We start from the raw sequence: 15316 nt of genomic DNA, 5'->3' as shown, positions 1-15316 counted from the left end.
TTCAGTTGTTGTTCAAACATCAGAACAGGGAAGAAATGGCATCTGCTTATCTCCTGGGATTTTCACACACAACGTTCTCTAAAGCTTACAGAGAATGGTGTGCAAAACCAAAAACATCCATTGAGCTGCTGTTCTGTGGGCAGAAGCACCTTGATAATGAGGGAGTTCAGGAGAATGACCGGACTGGTTCAAGCTGACAGAAAGGCAACAGTAAATCAAATAGCCACGCACGTCGAACCTTAAAGTATATGGGCTGGAGTAGCAGAGGTACCAAATAAAGTGGCCACTGAGTGTATATCAAGGACCAATATGACAGAACTACAGCAGAGCTAGTGGCTAATTTCTGTCCTCAGGAATCATTTGAGCAAATATTTGCAGAGTAACCTTACCAGTGAAGTTGTACAGTTACAGGTTTTTTTTGCAATAGAAAATAACTGATAGATTTGATCAATGACATAGAGCAATACAACCCAGATACTGGCCTTTCGGCTCAACCAGTCCATGTCAAGATGGAGAAAAAAAGTATTTTGGGATACATTTTTATTGTACTTTAGGATATTGGCTTGTTTTCCATAATGTCTGGTTTGTTTCATTTTTAAGTATCATCTAAAAGTATAAAGAATAAAAGGAAGCACAATGAATGTCTGTCCAACTGTTCAGGATTTTTTTTGTTTGTCATGTTATTACTAAATGAACTGTTGCACTCACTTCATGGGATTTATGAATAAGCATTTTGTCTGTTTAAAAATGTCTGAACTGTTCTTCTTTGCATCCCACAGGGCAGGTGCACAAGAGAGAACTGCAAGTACCTTCATCCACCAATGCATTTAAAAACGCAGTTAGAGATTAATGGACGTAACAATCTCATCCAACAGAAAACAACTGCAGCAATGCTGGCACAGCAGATGCAGTTTATGATGCCAGGTGCACAGATACAGCCAGTCGTGAGTATCTGTCTAAAACATAAACTTTGAGAGTTTAGAGGATCCTATGGTGGAGAACCTAATTAGAAACATAGAAAACCTACAGCACAGTCAAGGCCCTGTGGCCCACAAAGTTGTGCCGAGCATGTCCCTACCTTAGAAATTACTAGGGTTACCCATAGCCCTCTATTTTTCTAAACTCCATGTACCTAAACAAAAGTCTCTTAAAAGACCCTATCGTATCCGCCTCTACCACCGTTGCCGGCAGCCCATTCCATGCACTCACCACTCTCTGTGTAAAAAAAAAACTTAGCCCTGACATCTCCTCTGTACCTACTCCCAAGCACCTTAAACCTGTGCCCTCTTGTGGCAGCCATTTCAGCCCTAGGAAAAAGTCTCTGACTATCCACATGATTAATACCTCTCATCATCTTGTACATCTCTATCAGGTCACCTCTCATCCTCTGCCACTCCAAAGAGAAAAGGCTGAGTTCATTCAACTTGTTTCGTGTTGGTGTGTAGCCTAGTGGATAAGGCATCAGACTAGTAATCTGAAGGTCACTGGTTCGAGCCTCAGCTGAGGTAGTGTGTTGTGTCCTTGAGCAAGGCATGTTGCTCTGCAACGACACCGGCAGCTAAGCTAGTGCCCTTCCCTTAGACAACATCGGTGCCGTGGAGAGGGGAAGGGTTGCAGCTTGGGTCTGCAGCTTGGGCAACTGCCGGTCTCCCATACAACCCTGCCCAGACCTGCGCCCTGGAAACCTTCCAAGGAGACTAACGGATGCCTATCATAAGGCATGCTCCCCAATCCAGGCAACATCCTTGTAAATCTCCTCTGCATCCTTCCTATGGTTTCCACATCCTTCCTGTAGTGAGTCCAGTTGGCATCATTTGGTTAGCCAGTTTCCTTCCGGTTGTGAATGCATTGTTGGGAGAAGTCACCCAAGGGAAAATTGGTAGTGGGTAAATCTGTAAAGAGAATTGACCCTAAGCTGTATCCACACACCTCATCACAAACAAGAGAAAATCTTCACATGCTGGAAATCAAAGTAATACACACAAAATGCTGGAGGAACTCAGCAGGCCAGGCAGCATCTATGGAAAAGAGTAAACCGTCGATGTTTCGTACCACTGGATTCTGGTCAACTGGTTACTCATTTCCATAGATGCTGCCTGCCCTGCTGAGTTCCTCCTCCAGCGGTCCGTGTATATTACTTCACATACCTTGTGATTAGTGTTGTATTAATGGAGGTCCAGAAGCAGTAACTCAACCCACAGTCAGAATGCCTGGGAGAAATAAAGAGGATTCTTCACCCCCAAAAAATTCCACCATCCCACATCTTTTGTTGCTTCAAAAAGCTGATTTTCATGGCATTTATACTTTGTATATGTATGCCTGTGACAATATTGTTGACTTACATAAAACATAGTATAGTACAGCCTTTCAGTCCACGATGTCTATGACAAACACAATGTCAAACATCATCTCTTTTGCCCACACCTGATCCATAACTCTTCATTCCCTCCATGTTAACGTGCCTGTCTGAAAGACACATAAATACTACTATTGTATCTGTTTTTACTACTGTCCCTGTGGAATAAAAACATCTCCTTTAAACTTTGCCCTTCTCACATTAAATCTATGCCCTGTAGTATTTTTCATCAAAAATTCTGAGAGGCTGTTTCTTGACATCATTATTATATGTTGTACCAGCCAGCCATTATTACATTTCATTAACTTGAAAGACATTTTCTGAATAGTATTGACTTCTTTAAATAACATTTCTTCAAGAAACATAAATACCCAATGGATTAAAATTTGAATGAATATTTTCATGCAATTTTCTGCAGCTACAGTTTCAAAATATCTACTTTTATCATTCAGGTTTCAGATATCTAATCATATTTTATATATGTGCAGTATAAGAATCTTAGCAATGTATTATTTGGTTCATGCTTTTTCAAGTTTAGCAAGTGCAATAGTTGGCGAGCTATTCTCTAACTTAGCCCTGCTTGTTATGTTTGGGGAAGTTACATTATTTGATAAAGAAGAAAGTTCACTTGTTTGTTTCAAATGACTGAAACGTCCTCACATTTTTCAAGTTCAGGTTTAATTGTCATTCAACCATATGCATGAATACAGCCAGATGAAACTCTGTTCCTCTGGGGCCAAGGTGCAAAACTCAGAACCAACAGTTACAGTCAGCACACAGCATTTATAGCATATATAATTACGATAGCAGAAAAACGTACAGTTACAAAAAAAAATGCTAAAAAGTAGTAATATAGCTCAAGTCCCTGAGTGTCATGGCCTGTAGATTACTCCTCCTCCCAGCAGCACCAATCTCCAGTTCTATTATTGGCCCTTGGAAATCTCAGATGGCTGGGATGTCCTGATTCAGATTCAGATTTATTCATTACATGTACATCGAAACATACAGTGAAATGTGTCATTTGCATTAACAACCAAGATGCCCAAGGACATGCTGGCAGCCCGCAAATGTCACTACATATTCTGATGTCGTCATTGCGTGTTTGTGGTGTTCTGCAGAACATCACAAGCAACAATAACAACAACAGAACAAAACAACAGCAGGGAAACAAGTCCCTCCCCACAAACACAGTCAGGCCTCCAACTCCAGGACAGGCTGCCTCTGGGCTTCCAGTCAGTGGCCCCCCAGATTCTTATACTCACAAATATCAGGCCTCCAACCTCCAGTCCCACGCCTGGACTGATATATTAATTATTGAACTTAATCATGCTTGCTCTCAGGTTCAATTAGTTTTATGTTAAAATAATAGCACTATCATTCATATGTTTTAATGAGCTTTTGTAAACTTTGGGAGGTTTTTTTGATAGCAATACTAATAATATGTTTTCCTGGAAATAATTCAAGTTCTGCTTTGGTTTATGCAAGAAAATTTTTTTTTTTGTAATACTGATTTGATGAACATGTTTGTTTTTTCTTCACAGGCCACGTTTCCAATGAACCCTGGCACAGGAGTAAATAATCATGCTTTTAGTTTTAGCCCCTTCCTGGCACCCATACCTCCCAATGTGGGTTTAGTTCCAACAGAAATTCTCTCCAATCCTCCTGTCCTTGTCCCTGGAAGTCCACCTATTTCAGTTGCAGGAACAGGAAATGTGCAGAAGCACATGAGAACAGACCGATTAGAGGTAAAGTAATAGTATCAATGAAACTCAGCATGCAAACTGTAGACTCAGTGGCTACTTCATTAGGTACTGGAGTAGAACCAGGTGTGGTCTTTTCCTTCTGTAGCCAATCCACTTCAAGGTCTGAGTTGTTGTGTGATCAGAGATGCTCTTCTGTACACCACTGTTGTAACACATGGTTATTTGAGTTACTGTCATCTTCCTGTCAGCTTGAACCAGTCTGGCCATTCTCTCTGACCTCTCTCATTAACAAGGTGTTGTCACCCCCAGAACTGCTGCTCAGTTTTTCCACACCATTCTCTGTTAACTCTAGAGACTGTTATGCATGAAAATCCCATGAGATCAGCAGTTACTGCAATACTCAAACCACCCCATCTGGCACCAACAATCATTCCACAGTCAAAGTCACCAAGATCACATTTCTTCCTCGTTCTGCTGTTTGGTGTGAACAACAACTGAACCTCTTGACCATGTTTTTATGCAGAGAGCTGCTGCCACAGGATTGGCTGATTAGATAATTGCATGAACGAGCAGATGTACAGGTGTAGCTAATAAAGTGGCCACTGAGGACAAATGTAACATCAGAACCGGAGTTGATCTTTCTTTTACCCTTCATTTCATTCCAGAGAGACATTCATCCCTGTACTTGGAAGAATTGCTTTTGTTTATGCAGAAGGCAGTGGCTGACAAAATAATCTCTTTAAAGCTTATATGATTGTAATAGGAGAATTATAATGGAGAAAATTTAATAGTTCAGATATATAAGTGAGCTGCTGCTACATAGACGATCTATTCAGTTTCTTCATTGATCTATTTAATGAGAAGGAAGGAGGTGAAAGGACAGGTGTTACATCTTCAACTGCATGGGGAAGTGCCATAATATGGGTCGTTTGCTGAGGAAAGATTAAGATTGGCTAATGCACACTAGAAACTGAGAAATAAAAATTAATTTCATTATGACGGGAAAGGATTAACGGCATAGTTTTCAAGAGGCTCCTTTGACTAGAGATGTCTGGAATTAAGGCGTAATCTCAGTGTTAAGTGTCGGCCACTTGCAACTGTGTTGAGTAGAACTCCTTTATGTTGTAATCTTTGAATTTCTTTACCTCCTGAGTGCTATGGAGACCAATTGCTGGGTGCATGCAAGGATGAGAATTTTGGATGCTCATAGAATGTGGGAATATTAGGGACTGTGTGGGACAGTGACCAAGGGAATGATTAAAGATCATGCTGATTGACAGAAGAATTTTGAGTGACTTCATGATTTGCACCTACAGTATATCTTAAGGCGGTACAGGAGACTTGCAGAAGTTGGAATCTGGAGCAAAAAGCAAACTGCTGGGGGAACTCGGGGGGGCGGAGCAGCACAGCTCCTGCAGGGGGAGAAAGGCTGATGTTTTGGGTCAACACCCTGCATTGGATCGGGTCCGAGAGTGAAGAAGGAAGATAGGCAGAATAAAAGGAGAGTTGGAGAGGTGAGACAGGCCAGAAGGTGATTGATGGAGCAAGGAATGCTGAAGGATGACAGACCTAATGGAGCCAGGAAGTGGAGAGATGGGGCAGGAGACAGGCTGGTAGGTAAAAGGTAGGAGCAAACAAGGAAAGAAAAGGGCTGGTGTAGCCAGTTAGTGGGGAGGGAGAGTGAAGGTGGAAACAGCTGTGGGCAGTGATAAATGGAAACACAAAAGCTACTTATGGTCTTATCCTAGCTGTCTCAGAGAGGAACAAACAGCATAAATAGAATATAAAAATGACATTTCACTCTGGAATTAAAAGGTGTATACAAAATAGGTCTTATTTCTGATAAGTACGAGAGAAATAAAAATGTGAATAGCTGAATTAAACATGTTTCAGAGTGGTTGTGGAAATAACAAAATGGTGGAGCATTCAGCAGGATGGTCAGCAAACAGAAAACTACTGGAAAGAGTCAGCAGGTCAGGCAGCATCTGTGGAAAGGGAAATGGTGAATAATTTGGGTCTGCAGACCTGGCAAACATGTTAGTTTTCGGTAGCAGAGAAGTTGGTGAAGGGAAGGAAATTTTCCTGATAGGGTGAGATCAGAAGAGTTAGTGTAGCAGTTAGAATCAGATTAAGCTTCTTTATTCTTTGGAACGTAGAAGGTTGAGGGGGGACTTGATAGAGGTATTTAAATTATGAGGGGGATAGATAGAGTTGATGTGGATAGGCTTTTTCCATTGAGAGTAGGGGAGATTCAGACAAGAGGACATGAGTTGAGAGTTTAGGGGTAACATGAGGGGGAACTTCTTTACTCAGAGAGTGGTAGCTGTGTGGAACGAGCTTCCAGTAGAAGTGGTAGAGGCAGGTTCGATTCTGTCATTTTTTTAAAAAATTGGATAGGTATATGGACAGGAAAGGATTGGAGGGTTATGGGCTGAGTGCACTTAGTAAGTGGGACTCGGTGAGATTAAGCGTTTGGCACAGACTAGAAGGGCCGAGATGGCCTGTTTCCGTGCTGTAATTGTTATATGGTTATATGGTCTGTGGTAATGTGTTACTAGTATGAAGACTATATTTACCCAGCAGGCTAGATTATATTAAAAAAAATTGAAAACTGACCCAAAGTAACAGGTAGAAGTGGCTAGTTCTGATGCTGACAGAAAGAAATAGTGAGTTATCTAAAGATGGAAAATTTAGTATTAATCGTTGGTTTTTATTTGCATCATTTCCCCCTGGGAAGATCAGGTGTTGGCCCTTGTAGCAGTGCAGGAGGTCACACACAGATAGGTGAGAATGGGGTTAGAAGGGGAGGTTCCAATGGCAGATAACCAGGAGTTGGGGTCTCTCCTGCAGAACGGAACATAGTGCTCCTCAAAGCAGTCACCCATTCTGCATTTCTTTTTCCTGGTGTAGAAGAGACCGCGTTGTGAATACTAAGTGTTCTCCCTGAGATGAGAAGTGCAAGGGAATCACCTGGAAGAATTGTCCAACTCTCTGAATTGTAGGAGTGGGGGAAATGAAACGATAGATGCTGCACCTTGTGTAGATGCATGAGGAAGTGCCATCAGACGGGGAATGGTTGATGCAGACCAACGAGTGACAAAGGGAAATGCTGAGAGGGGAGGGAAATGTGTCATGTTGGAGCTGACAGAAGCTGCAAGGAACCAACTGTGGAGGTGATGGTGAGGAAGTGGAACTCTGTTCCTGCCACATCCAGGAGGAGGAGTTGACAGCTCAATTATGAGAAGTAGAATGAGACAAGAGTTAAGGGCTCTAACCATACCCATTGAGGGGAAAGCCACGATTCAGGAAAAAAGAAGACATTTCAGAAGCATGTGTGCAGAGCATCTCGTCATTTGGAGCAGTGCAGCAGAAGTAGAAAGACTGGGAGAATAACTTAAAATATTGGAAACAGCAGGTCAGGCAGCATTTGTAGAAGGAGAACTAGATGTAGTTTCATATCCACAACATCTCAACTGGGCATGCAGTAGTTAATTTAGAATCAGAGTCCCAACAGGTGACCAGGAATAAGTAAGATATCGTTTCAGTATTATTATAATTTCCAGCATCTGCAGATTTCCTTATGTTAGCGTTATTATGAAACTTGTTTAGGGAACCGAAAGAGAAAATGTCAGAAATTGAAATGATCAAGCACACGTGTGGGTTGAATGAAGCACATCCGCATCTTGCAGTTTCAGTGTATTGAGATTGCTGTTGTCAGATCCAAATGTTGCTCTCTTCAAATGCAAGGGTCCATTTGCCAACAGAAGTTAAGTCATTGAGGTCAAGAGAGCAAACTCTAGCTCATAATAAATTATGTTTCCAGGAGTGATGTATCTAGTCAAATCTGATCCCATTTGAAATCATCAATCTAGGGATCTGATAAGCTCATATCCAAAACCTGCCTGGGGTATTTGTTACTTAATAATATACTATGTGATGCACTTAGTTAGTGACCTAACAGATGATTAAGAATCATTCAGTCAAATGTGAATTGATGTCACTTTTCAGGATTGGATGAACAAAAAACGCACTTAAATTAGCAAACAGTTTTTATACCTTTTGGTCACATAAGGGTTTTACTATTTTGCATATTTTTACCATGCATATGCTAATCATGTTTCTGATTTTATGTCTTCATATTTGAGAACACAAAATATATTTAAATTTTAATCAGGTTACAATTAGATTATTAGGATTGAAACAGAATGAATAATGTATTGATCCTGCAGAGCTAAGTATATCTTGTATAGTTGCTCTGAATTATTGTCTTAAAAAGTAATTATGATTCCTGAACAAATGAACCTTCTAATTCACCTTAATAAAAGGTTCTCATGGATTTCCTTCAGCTGTTTCAAACAGAGGTGCATAATATTCACACAAAGTCAGACTACTCCAAAACATAAAAATTTTAGTTCCACTTACGTATTTCAGCAACCTGTAGCAATGAATAGAAAAATGCACCGCAGTGCAGGACCTTCAGTCCAAAAGGTTTTGCTGACCTTTTAACTTACTCCAAGATCAATTTAACCCTTCTCTCCCACATAGCCCTCCATTTTTTTTTTATTCATGTGTCTATTTAGGCGTCCTAAATGTCCCTAATGTAGCTATCTCTGCCACCACTCCTGGCAGTGCATTCCATGGATTCGCCACTCAATATTTAGAAAAACTTCCTCTGGTATTTCCCTATACTTCTAATCTCCTTAAAATCATGCTCTTTCATGTTAGTCATTGTAACCCTGGGGGGAAAAAATCTCTGGCTGTCCACCCTTACTATGCCTCTTATCATACACCTTTGTCAAGTCTCCTCTCATCTTCCTTCATTCCAAAGAGAAAAGCCCTAGCTCTCTCAACCTATCCTCGCAAAACAGGCAGTCTAATTCAAGCAATGCACTGGCAAATCTCCTGCACCTTCTCTAAAGCTTCCACATCCATCCTATAATGTGGCAACCAGAACTAAACACAACACACCCAAGTGTGGTCTAACCAGGGCTTTATGGAGCTGGAACATTACATCACTGCTCCTGAACTCAATTCCCTAACTAATGAAGGCCATCACATCATACATCTTCCTAACCACCCGATCAATTTGATTTGATTTTTGTGTTTACCTTTGGTTCTACATCATGTATAGTTTCTAAGTTCTGAAGTGTTAAACAACTTCATCAGTCTAAGCACAGTGCAACTTCTTTCTTCTCTGGCAGGTGTGCAGGGAATTTCAGCGAGGGAACTGCACTCGGGGTGAGACTGACTGCCGCTTTGCTCACCCTGCAGACAGCACAATGGTGGACACCAATGACAACACCGTTACTGTCTGCATGGATTATATCAAAGGTCGATGCTCAAGAGAGAAGTGCAAATATTTCCACCCCCCTGCACATTTACAGGCCAAAATAAAGGCAGCTCAACACCAGGCCAACCAGGCTGTGGCAGTAGCACAGGCAGCTGCTGCAGCCGCAACTGCAATGGTAGGTCGTTTCTTCAGATAAAACGCCGCAATTAAACCAAGCTATCGCACCGCTCAAACACTAATCAACATAGCATTTTCTTTAAGATGCACCACACTGTGGTGCTGTATCTGATATATTTGTTCTTGGAGAATTCTTGTCTCTGTCAATGACAGTAGCATAGCGGTTAGCATAGCGCTTTTCAATGCCAACAACTCGGATTCAGTTCTGCCGCTGTATGTAAGGAATTTATATGTTCTCCCCGTGACTGCATGGGTTTCCTCCAGGTGCTGCAGTTTCTTCCCACATTCTGAAGACATACGAGTTAGTAGATTTATTGGTGACATGGGTATAATTGGGCTCATTGGGCTGGAAATGCCTGTTACCGTGCTTTATCTCTAAATCTTTTTTTTAATGAAATGTTAAGGATAATGAGCTCACTTTAGCATTTTACTGCCACTGACATTTATATGCAACCATTATGGAAGCAAAAAGAATATTCTAGAGTGCTTCACAGGTTGACATGAGCCCATGCAAATATCAGGGTCACAGAGGTTTTGAGGAGTCTTGGAGGAGGAGAGAGATTAGCATAGAACATCATGGTACAAATCCCAGAATACAATGGTTGATAACCAAAGGCACAGAAACCACTGTTAAGATTCACTTAGGGATGAGCAAGAGGCCAGAGTTAGACCATGGAGGGTTTGAGAAGAATGATAAGATTTAAAAAAATTGATGCATGGCTGAAATGAAAAGCAGGATAGAGTAGGCAGCTGGGGTGAAGTGGGAAACAGGACTTTCAACAGTTTAAGATGTGGGGAACAGAGATTTATTTCACCTGAAAATTCCCCTGTATCAGCACAATCAACAGAGATATACATATTTAAAACTTAGTGCAAGGATGAAAAGTAAGAGGTAATTAATTTTTTGGATCAGAAAGGAGACTATTGGTTGGAAAGAGAATTATATTCTAAGTGTGGAACCAGTTGGGTACTGTTAAATTATTAGTGATTTGCAATGTTTTAAGTGAATTATGTAGCAGAATTAACCACCTTTGAAGCAGTAATAATGATTTCAGTCAAGCTGCTCCCAAATATTTTGGGTTTTGATGAGTCAGTATTATCCATAATTTTATTATATCATCATAAAGTTAGATTCTCATGCAGATTTGTAACACTAACTATGTGGTTGGTAGTTGAAATGATAAACCATTCTTGAAAGATTAATTTCTAGTCCCACTATAATTTAAGAGTGATGAAGGAAAATGTTTTTTTACACAATGCCTAAAGGTCCTCTTTTCTGCTTTGTTTCAGGTTTGAAGTTGCACTTTCTGCCCATTGTCTGTTTTGCAATTTATCCAATTATTTTTGTTTTCTCTACAGCGATGGCAGCAGAGTTTATCCTCTGTCAGTCATGCAGACATTTAACATTACAAGATATGTTAGACAATAATGTGATCAGGATGTGAATAAGCAATGAATTTTGATGCAATGCTGCAAGATTCAGCTTCTTGAATGACAAAACAACTCATAGATTCCTCTGGTACTCAATCTTAAAATCTGTGTACCAGCTGGAACTGACACCTACCTCTTGTGACATTTTAAAAATGGTACCGTCCTCACTGTTTACCTGAATGGCAGTGGTTAGAATTCTTACAAGCTCTGTATCCATTAAACCACTATGTTGATGCATTTATAAACTTTAGATACATACTGAGGAAAGTCAGTCGATGTTGAGTACTGAAATATATGATTTTGATTTTTTAAAAAGTCTTAGTAAAAGAGGAAGGCATTGCTGTATTTTTTATGAAGGCAGATGAGCCATATTTGTTTGAATTATGAAACCTTATTATAATTGGCTGGTTCCCTCAATCCCCAAACCTTTGTTTGTCACTATTAGTCCCAAATATTTTGCTTTTTCTTCAGAAAAAGTATGTATCTCACTTTTTTAAATGCCATGCAAGTTGTGAACTACCTGTACAGTTTTCTGATTCTAACTACATTTAATTAACTTAATTCATCTTCCTTATAAATTCAGAATAGTGTATTGCTTCAATTTACTGATGACAAGATCATTGCATCTGATTTTAGGGGTTAACAAATAGTATTCAAATGTACTAAAATTTGACGACAATACTCGATAAAAGTCCTCAGGTTTTAATTATTCTATGCTTAAAATGTGAATTGGCAGAAGATTACTAGGACAATAGTTACTATAATTGTAATATTCCATTTCTGTTGTCACCAAGGGTATAGGAGTGCCAATTCTGTGGAGAACTGATTGTTCTTTTGTATCTTTCACACACTGTAGCCTAAATTGATAATGTTCCACAGAAATCAAATTATGAACATACATGAAAATGCCAATGTGACCTTGCTGATTAGCAGGACTAAAATGATTCCTTTTTCCTACATAAAGACCTCAGACTTGTGCCGTTCTGCTGGTTTGTTTTACCTAGCCAAACAACTTTTCCTCTGAATGTTCAGTCACTCACTGACTTAGGGAAAATATTATTATTTTGACTGTGCACTCAGACTGTGCATGGAAGGGTTAAAGTCCCCACACCTGAGAAAAGATGAAACATCTGGAGATGGTGTGCTGCAGGTTCAGAGTGTTGATTCCCAGGACAAAGGGGTTGATCTACTGTTTTAGAGGAGTTGAAGTCAGACTGATCTGTATTCACTAGAGTTTAGGAAAAGGAGGAGATCTCAAAGATATTTAAAGATTCTGAGGAAAAATAATTAGGTTAGTGGCTACTTCTGGCTGTTGAATCTTGGATAATGAGGCACGGTCTTAGGAAAACATATTTGGTTATTATGAAATGCAATGATCAGAAATGCCTTTATTTTAAATGTTGAAATTCCTGTTGAATTCTCAATTCCACCCCCCCCCCATAAATACTTAATGATAATTGCACAGAGTTAAAATATCCAACCATGAACCATTAACTTACTGAATGAAGCAGCAGTCAGGAGGAGCTAAATGGCTTACTCCTTCCAATGTTCTAAATCTGCTTTGATAACTCAACCTGTTATAGTGGAAAGAGACAAAGACATTCAAAAGTGAAACATGTTCTTTTCTTGATGGGTGTAGGGCATGTTGATAGATAAGCATAATTTTCATATAATGTCTTTAAGTTCTCCAATTACTGAAAAATATTTGCATCAGCACTGGGCACTCCATCCTGTGAATGGTCCCTCCCCATTTACCCAAATCCAGACCTTAATGACTGATTGGAAGACTCCAGAATGAGGGACCTTCTAAATATCCATTATGATATTGTTGAGGATTGAATAGTAGACCAATTTAATCATTGACCCTTGAACCTAGACACCTACTTTAGGGTGGGTCACGCAGCACAGAAATTAGCCTTCCCTCCTTGGACACTGTCCACACTTCTCACTGCCTCAGTAAAGCAGTGGGCATAATCAAAGATCCTACCCACTCTGGGTATTCTCTGTTCTCTCCTCTTCATTGTGTAGAAGATACAAAAAGCTGAAAGCACGTACCACCAGGCTCAAGGCCAGCTTCTAGCCCACTGTTATAAGACTGTTGAATGGTCCCCTAGTATGATAAAGTGGACCCTTGATCTCACAGTCTAATTCGTTATGATCTTGCACCTTATTGATTACATGCGCTGCACTTTCTCTGAAAGTGTTCCCTTATTCTGTATTCTGTTATTGTTTTACCTTGCTCTACCTCAGTGCATCAGTTATAATGAGCTGATCTGCATAAATAGTACACAGGATTAGCTTTTCACTGTATCTTGGCACCTGTGACAATAATAAACCAGTTCCAATTCATCCTTGACAACCAACCTTAGAATATTGTACGTTTCAATATGCTCATCTCTAAGTCTTGTACAAGTAAATGAAGATTCTAATTTTATAATACAGACTGAAGCTATATAGGTGGAACTGAGGGGGAAAAAAGGGATGACCACATTAATGGGATAACATTATGGATCTCCCAATCATCGACGGGTCTTAGTGGAGAAAAGTTGTAGAGAGAAAGCAGACATTTATAAGAAAATAAGTTTGTAATAGTAGGTGATTTTAATTTTCCACATATTGACTGGGTCAGCCATACTGTATAAAGACTGGTTGGAATAAGGTTGGTCAAATGTGTTCAGGAAAGTTTCCTTAATCAATATATGGAGGTCCTAACTGGAGAGAGTGCAATATTGCACTGTCCTATTAGAGAATGGAGACAGGGTAGGTGACAGAAGTGTGTGTAGGGGAACACTTCGGATCTAGTGATTTTAGTTTCAAGTTAATTGTGGAAAATAATAGAACTGGTCCTCAGGATGAAATTCTGGATTGGAGAATAGCTGATTTTGATTGTATCAGGATCTGGGAAGTGTGGATTGAGACTGTTTTTTTTTCCCTGGCAAAGGGATGCTTAGTAAGTGGGAGGCCTTCAAGAGAAAAATATTGAGACTGCAGAGTGTGCATGTTCCTGTTGGAATAAAAGGTAAGGCTAACAGATTTAGCGAATGGTTTTCAAGAGTTATTAAATACTCTGTTTAAGAAAGTGGGGGTGCATAGCAAGTATAGACAGTAAGGAACAATTGAAGCAATTTAGGAGTATAAGAAATGCAAGGGAACACTAAGAGGGAAATCAGGAGGGCTGAAAGAAGGCATGAGGTTGCTCTGGCAGACAAGGTGAAGGAGAATCCAAATGGCTACAGATATATTAAGAACAAAAGGGTAGCAAGGGACAACATTGGTCCACTTGAAGATCAATGCATGGAGCTGAAAGAGATGAGGGAGACCATAAATGGATTTTTTTGTTTGCATCTGTACTTAATGGAGAGATACAGAGCCTATAGGACTGAGGCAAACAGTAGTGAGGACATGGGCAGTATCCAGATTACAGAAGAGAAGGTGCTTGTTGTCTTGAAGCAAGTTATTGGTGGATAGTCCCCAGGGCCTGACAAGGTGTTCCCTCAGATCTTAATGGGATGTTAGTGGAGAAAATGTCGGAGCCTTGGCTGAGGTATTTAAAGTGTGAGGTGCCAGAGGACTGGAGGATATCTAATGTTTTGTTGTTCAAGAAAGGCTCTAAGAACACGTTGGGAAATTATAGGCTAGTAAGCCTGAGGTCAGTACCGGGTAAATTAATAGAAAACATTCTAAAGGACAGGATACACTGTATGAGTATTTGGAGCATCTGGAAAAATGAGTGGAGATATTGCAGATGGAATTTAATTGCAGACAAGTGTGAGGAATTTCGCTTTGGGAGGGCAAACCAGTGTAGGACACATACAATGAATTGTCGGGCATTGAGGAGTGTGATAAAACGAAGAGATCTTGGAACACTGATCATAAATCCTTGAAGGTCCCATCAAAAGTAGACAGGGTCATAAAGAGAGCTTTTGGCATATTGGCATTCATAAATCAAAATATTGCGTACATGAGTTGGGATGTTAAGTTGAAGTTGTATTAGATGCTGGTGAGGTTGAATTTGGAGTGTTGTATGCAATTCTGGTAACCTACCTACAGGAAAGGTATCATTAAGATTGAAAGAGCTCAGAGAGAATTTACAAGCATGTTGCCGGGACTTGAGGACCTGAGTTATAGGGAAAAAGTTGAATATGATAGGGCTTCTATTCTCTAAAGTTTAGGAAAATGAGTGGAGATTTGATAGAAATATACTAAATTATGAAGGGTATAGATAGGTTACATGCATGCAGGCTTTTTCCCCTGAGGTTGAGAGAGACTAGGATTAGAGGTCATAAGTTAAGGGTAAAAGGTGAAATATTTAAGGTGAAGCTGAAGGGAATTATTCACTCAGAGGGTGGTGTGAGTGTG

At 40.0% G+C, this 15316-nt stretch overlaps 1 protein-coding gene across 14 annotated transcripts in view; it reads left to right on the top strand.

Annotated features, from left to right (window-relative positions):
• mbnl2 (muscleblind-like splicing regulator 2) overlaps positions 1–15316 on the top strand; it is a 206770-nt gene that overhangs the window by 161229 nt on the left and 30225 nt on the right. For all 14 annotated transcript variants that reach the window (XR_012096226.1, XM_073028495.1, XM_073028504.1 and 11 more), the window contains exons 3-5: positions 780–944; positions 3898–4101; positions 9261–9524. Coding sequence is in view for 13 of the 14 variants with exons in the window: in XM_073028495.1 (XP_072884596.1) it covers positions 780–944; positions 3898–4101; positions 9261–9524 (633 nt within the window). In the remaining variant the exon portion in view is untranslated. The remainder of the gene's footprint in view (positions 1–779; positions 945–3897; positions 4102–9260; positions 9525–15316) is intronic.

The sequence above is a fragment of the Hemitrygon akajei genome, chromosome 2 (assembly GCF_048418815.1).
Source record: "Hemitrygon akajei chromosome 2, sHemAka1.3, whole genome shotgun sequence".
In the NCBI taxonomy this organism is placed as follows: Eukaryota; Metazoa; Chordata; class Chondrichthyes; order Myliobatiformes; family Dasyatidae; genus Hemitrygon; species Hemitrygon akajei.
This window is presented reverse-complemented; position numbering and strand designations above follow the sequence as displayed.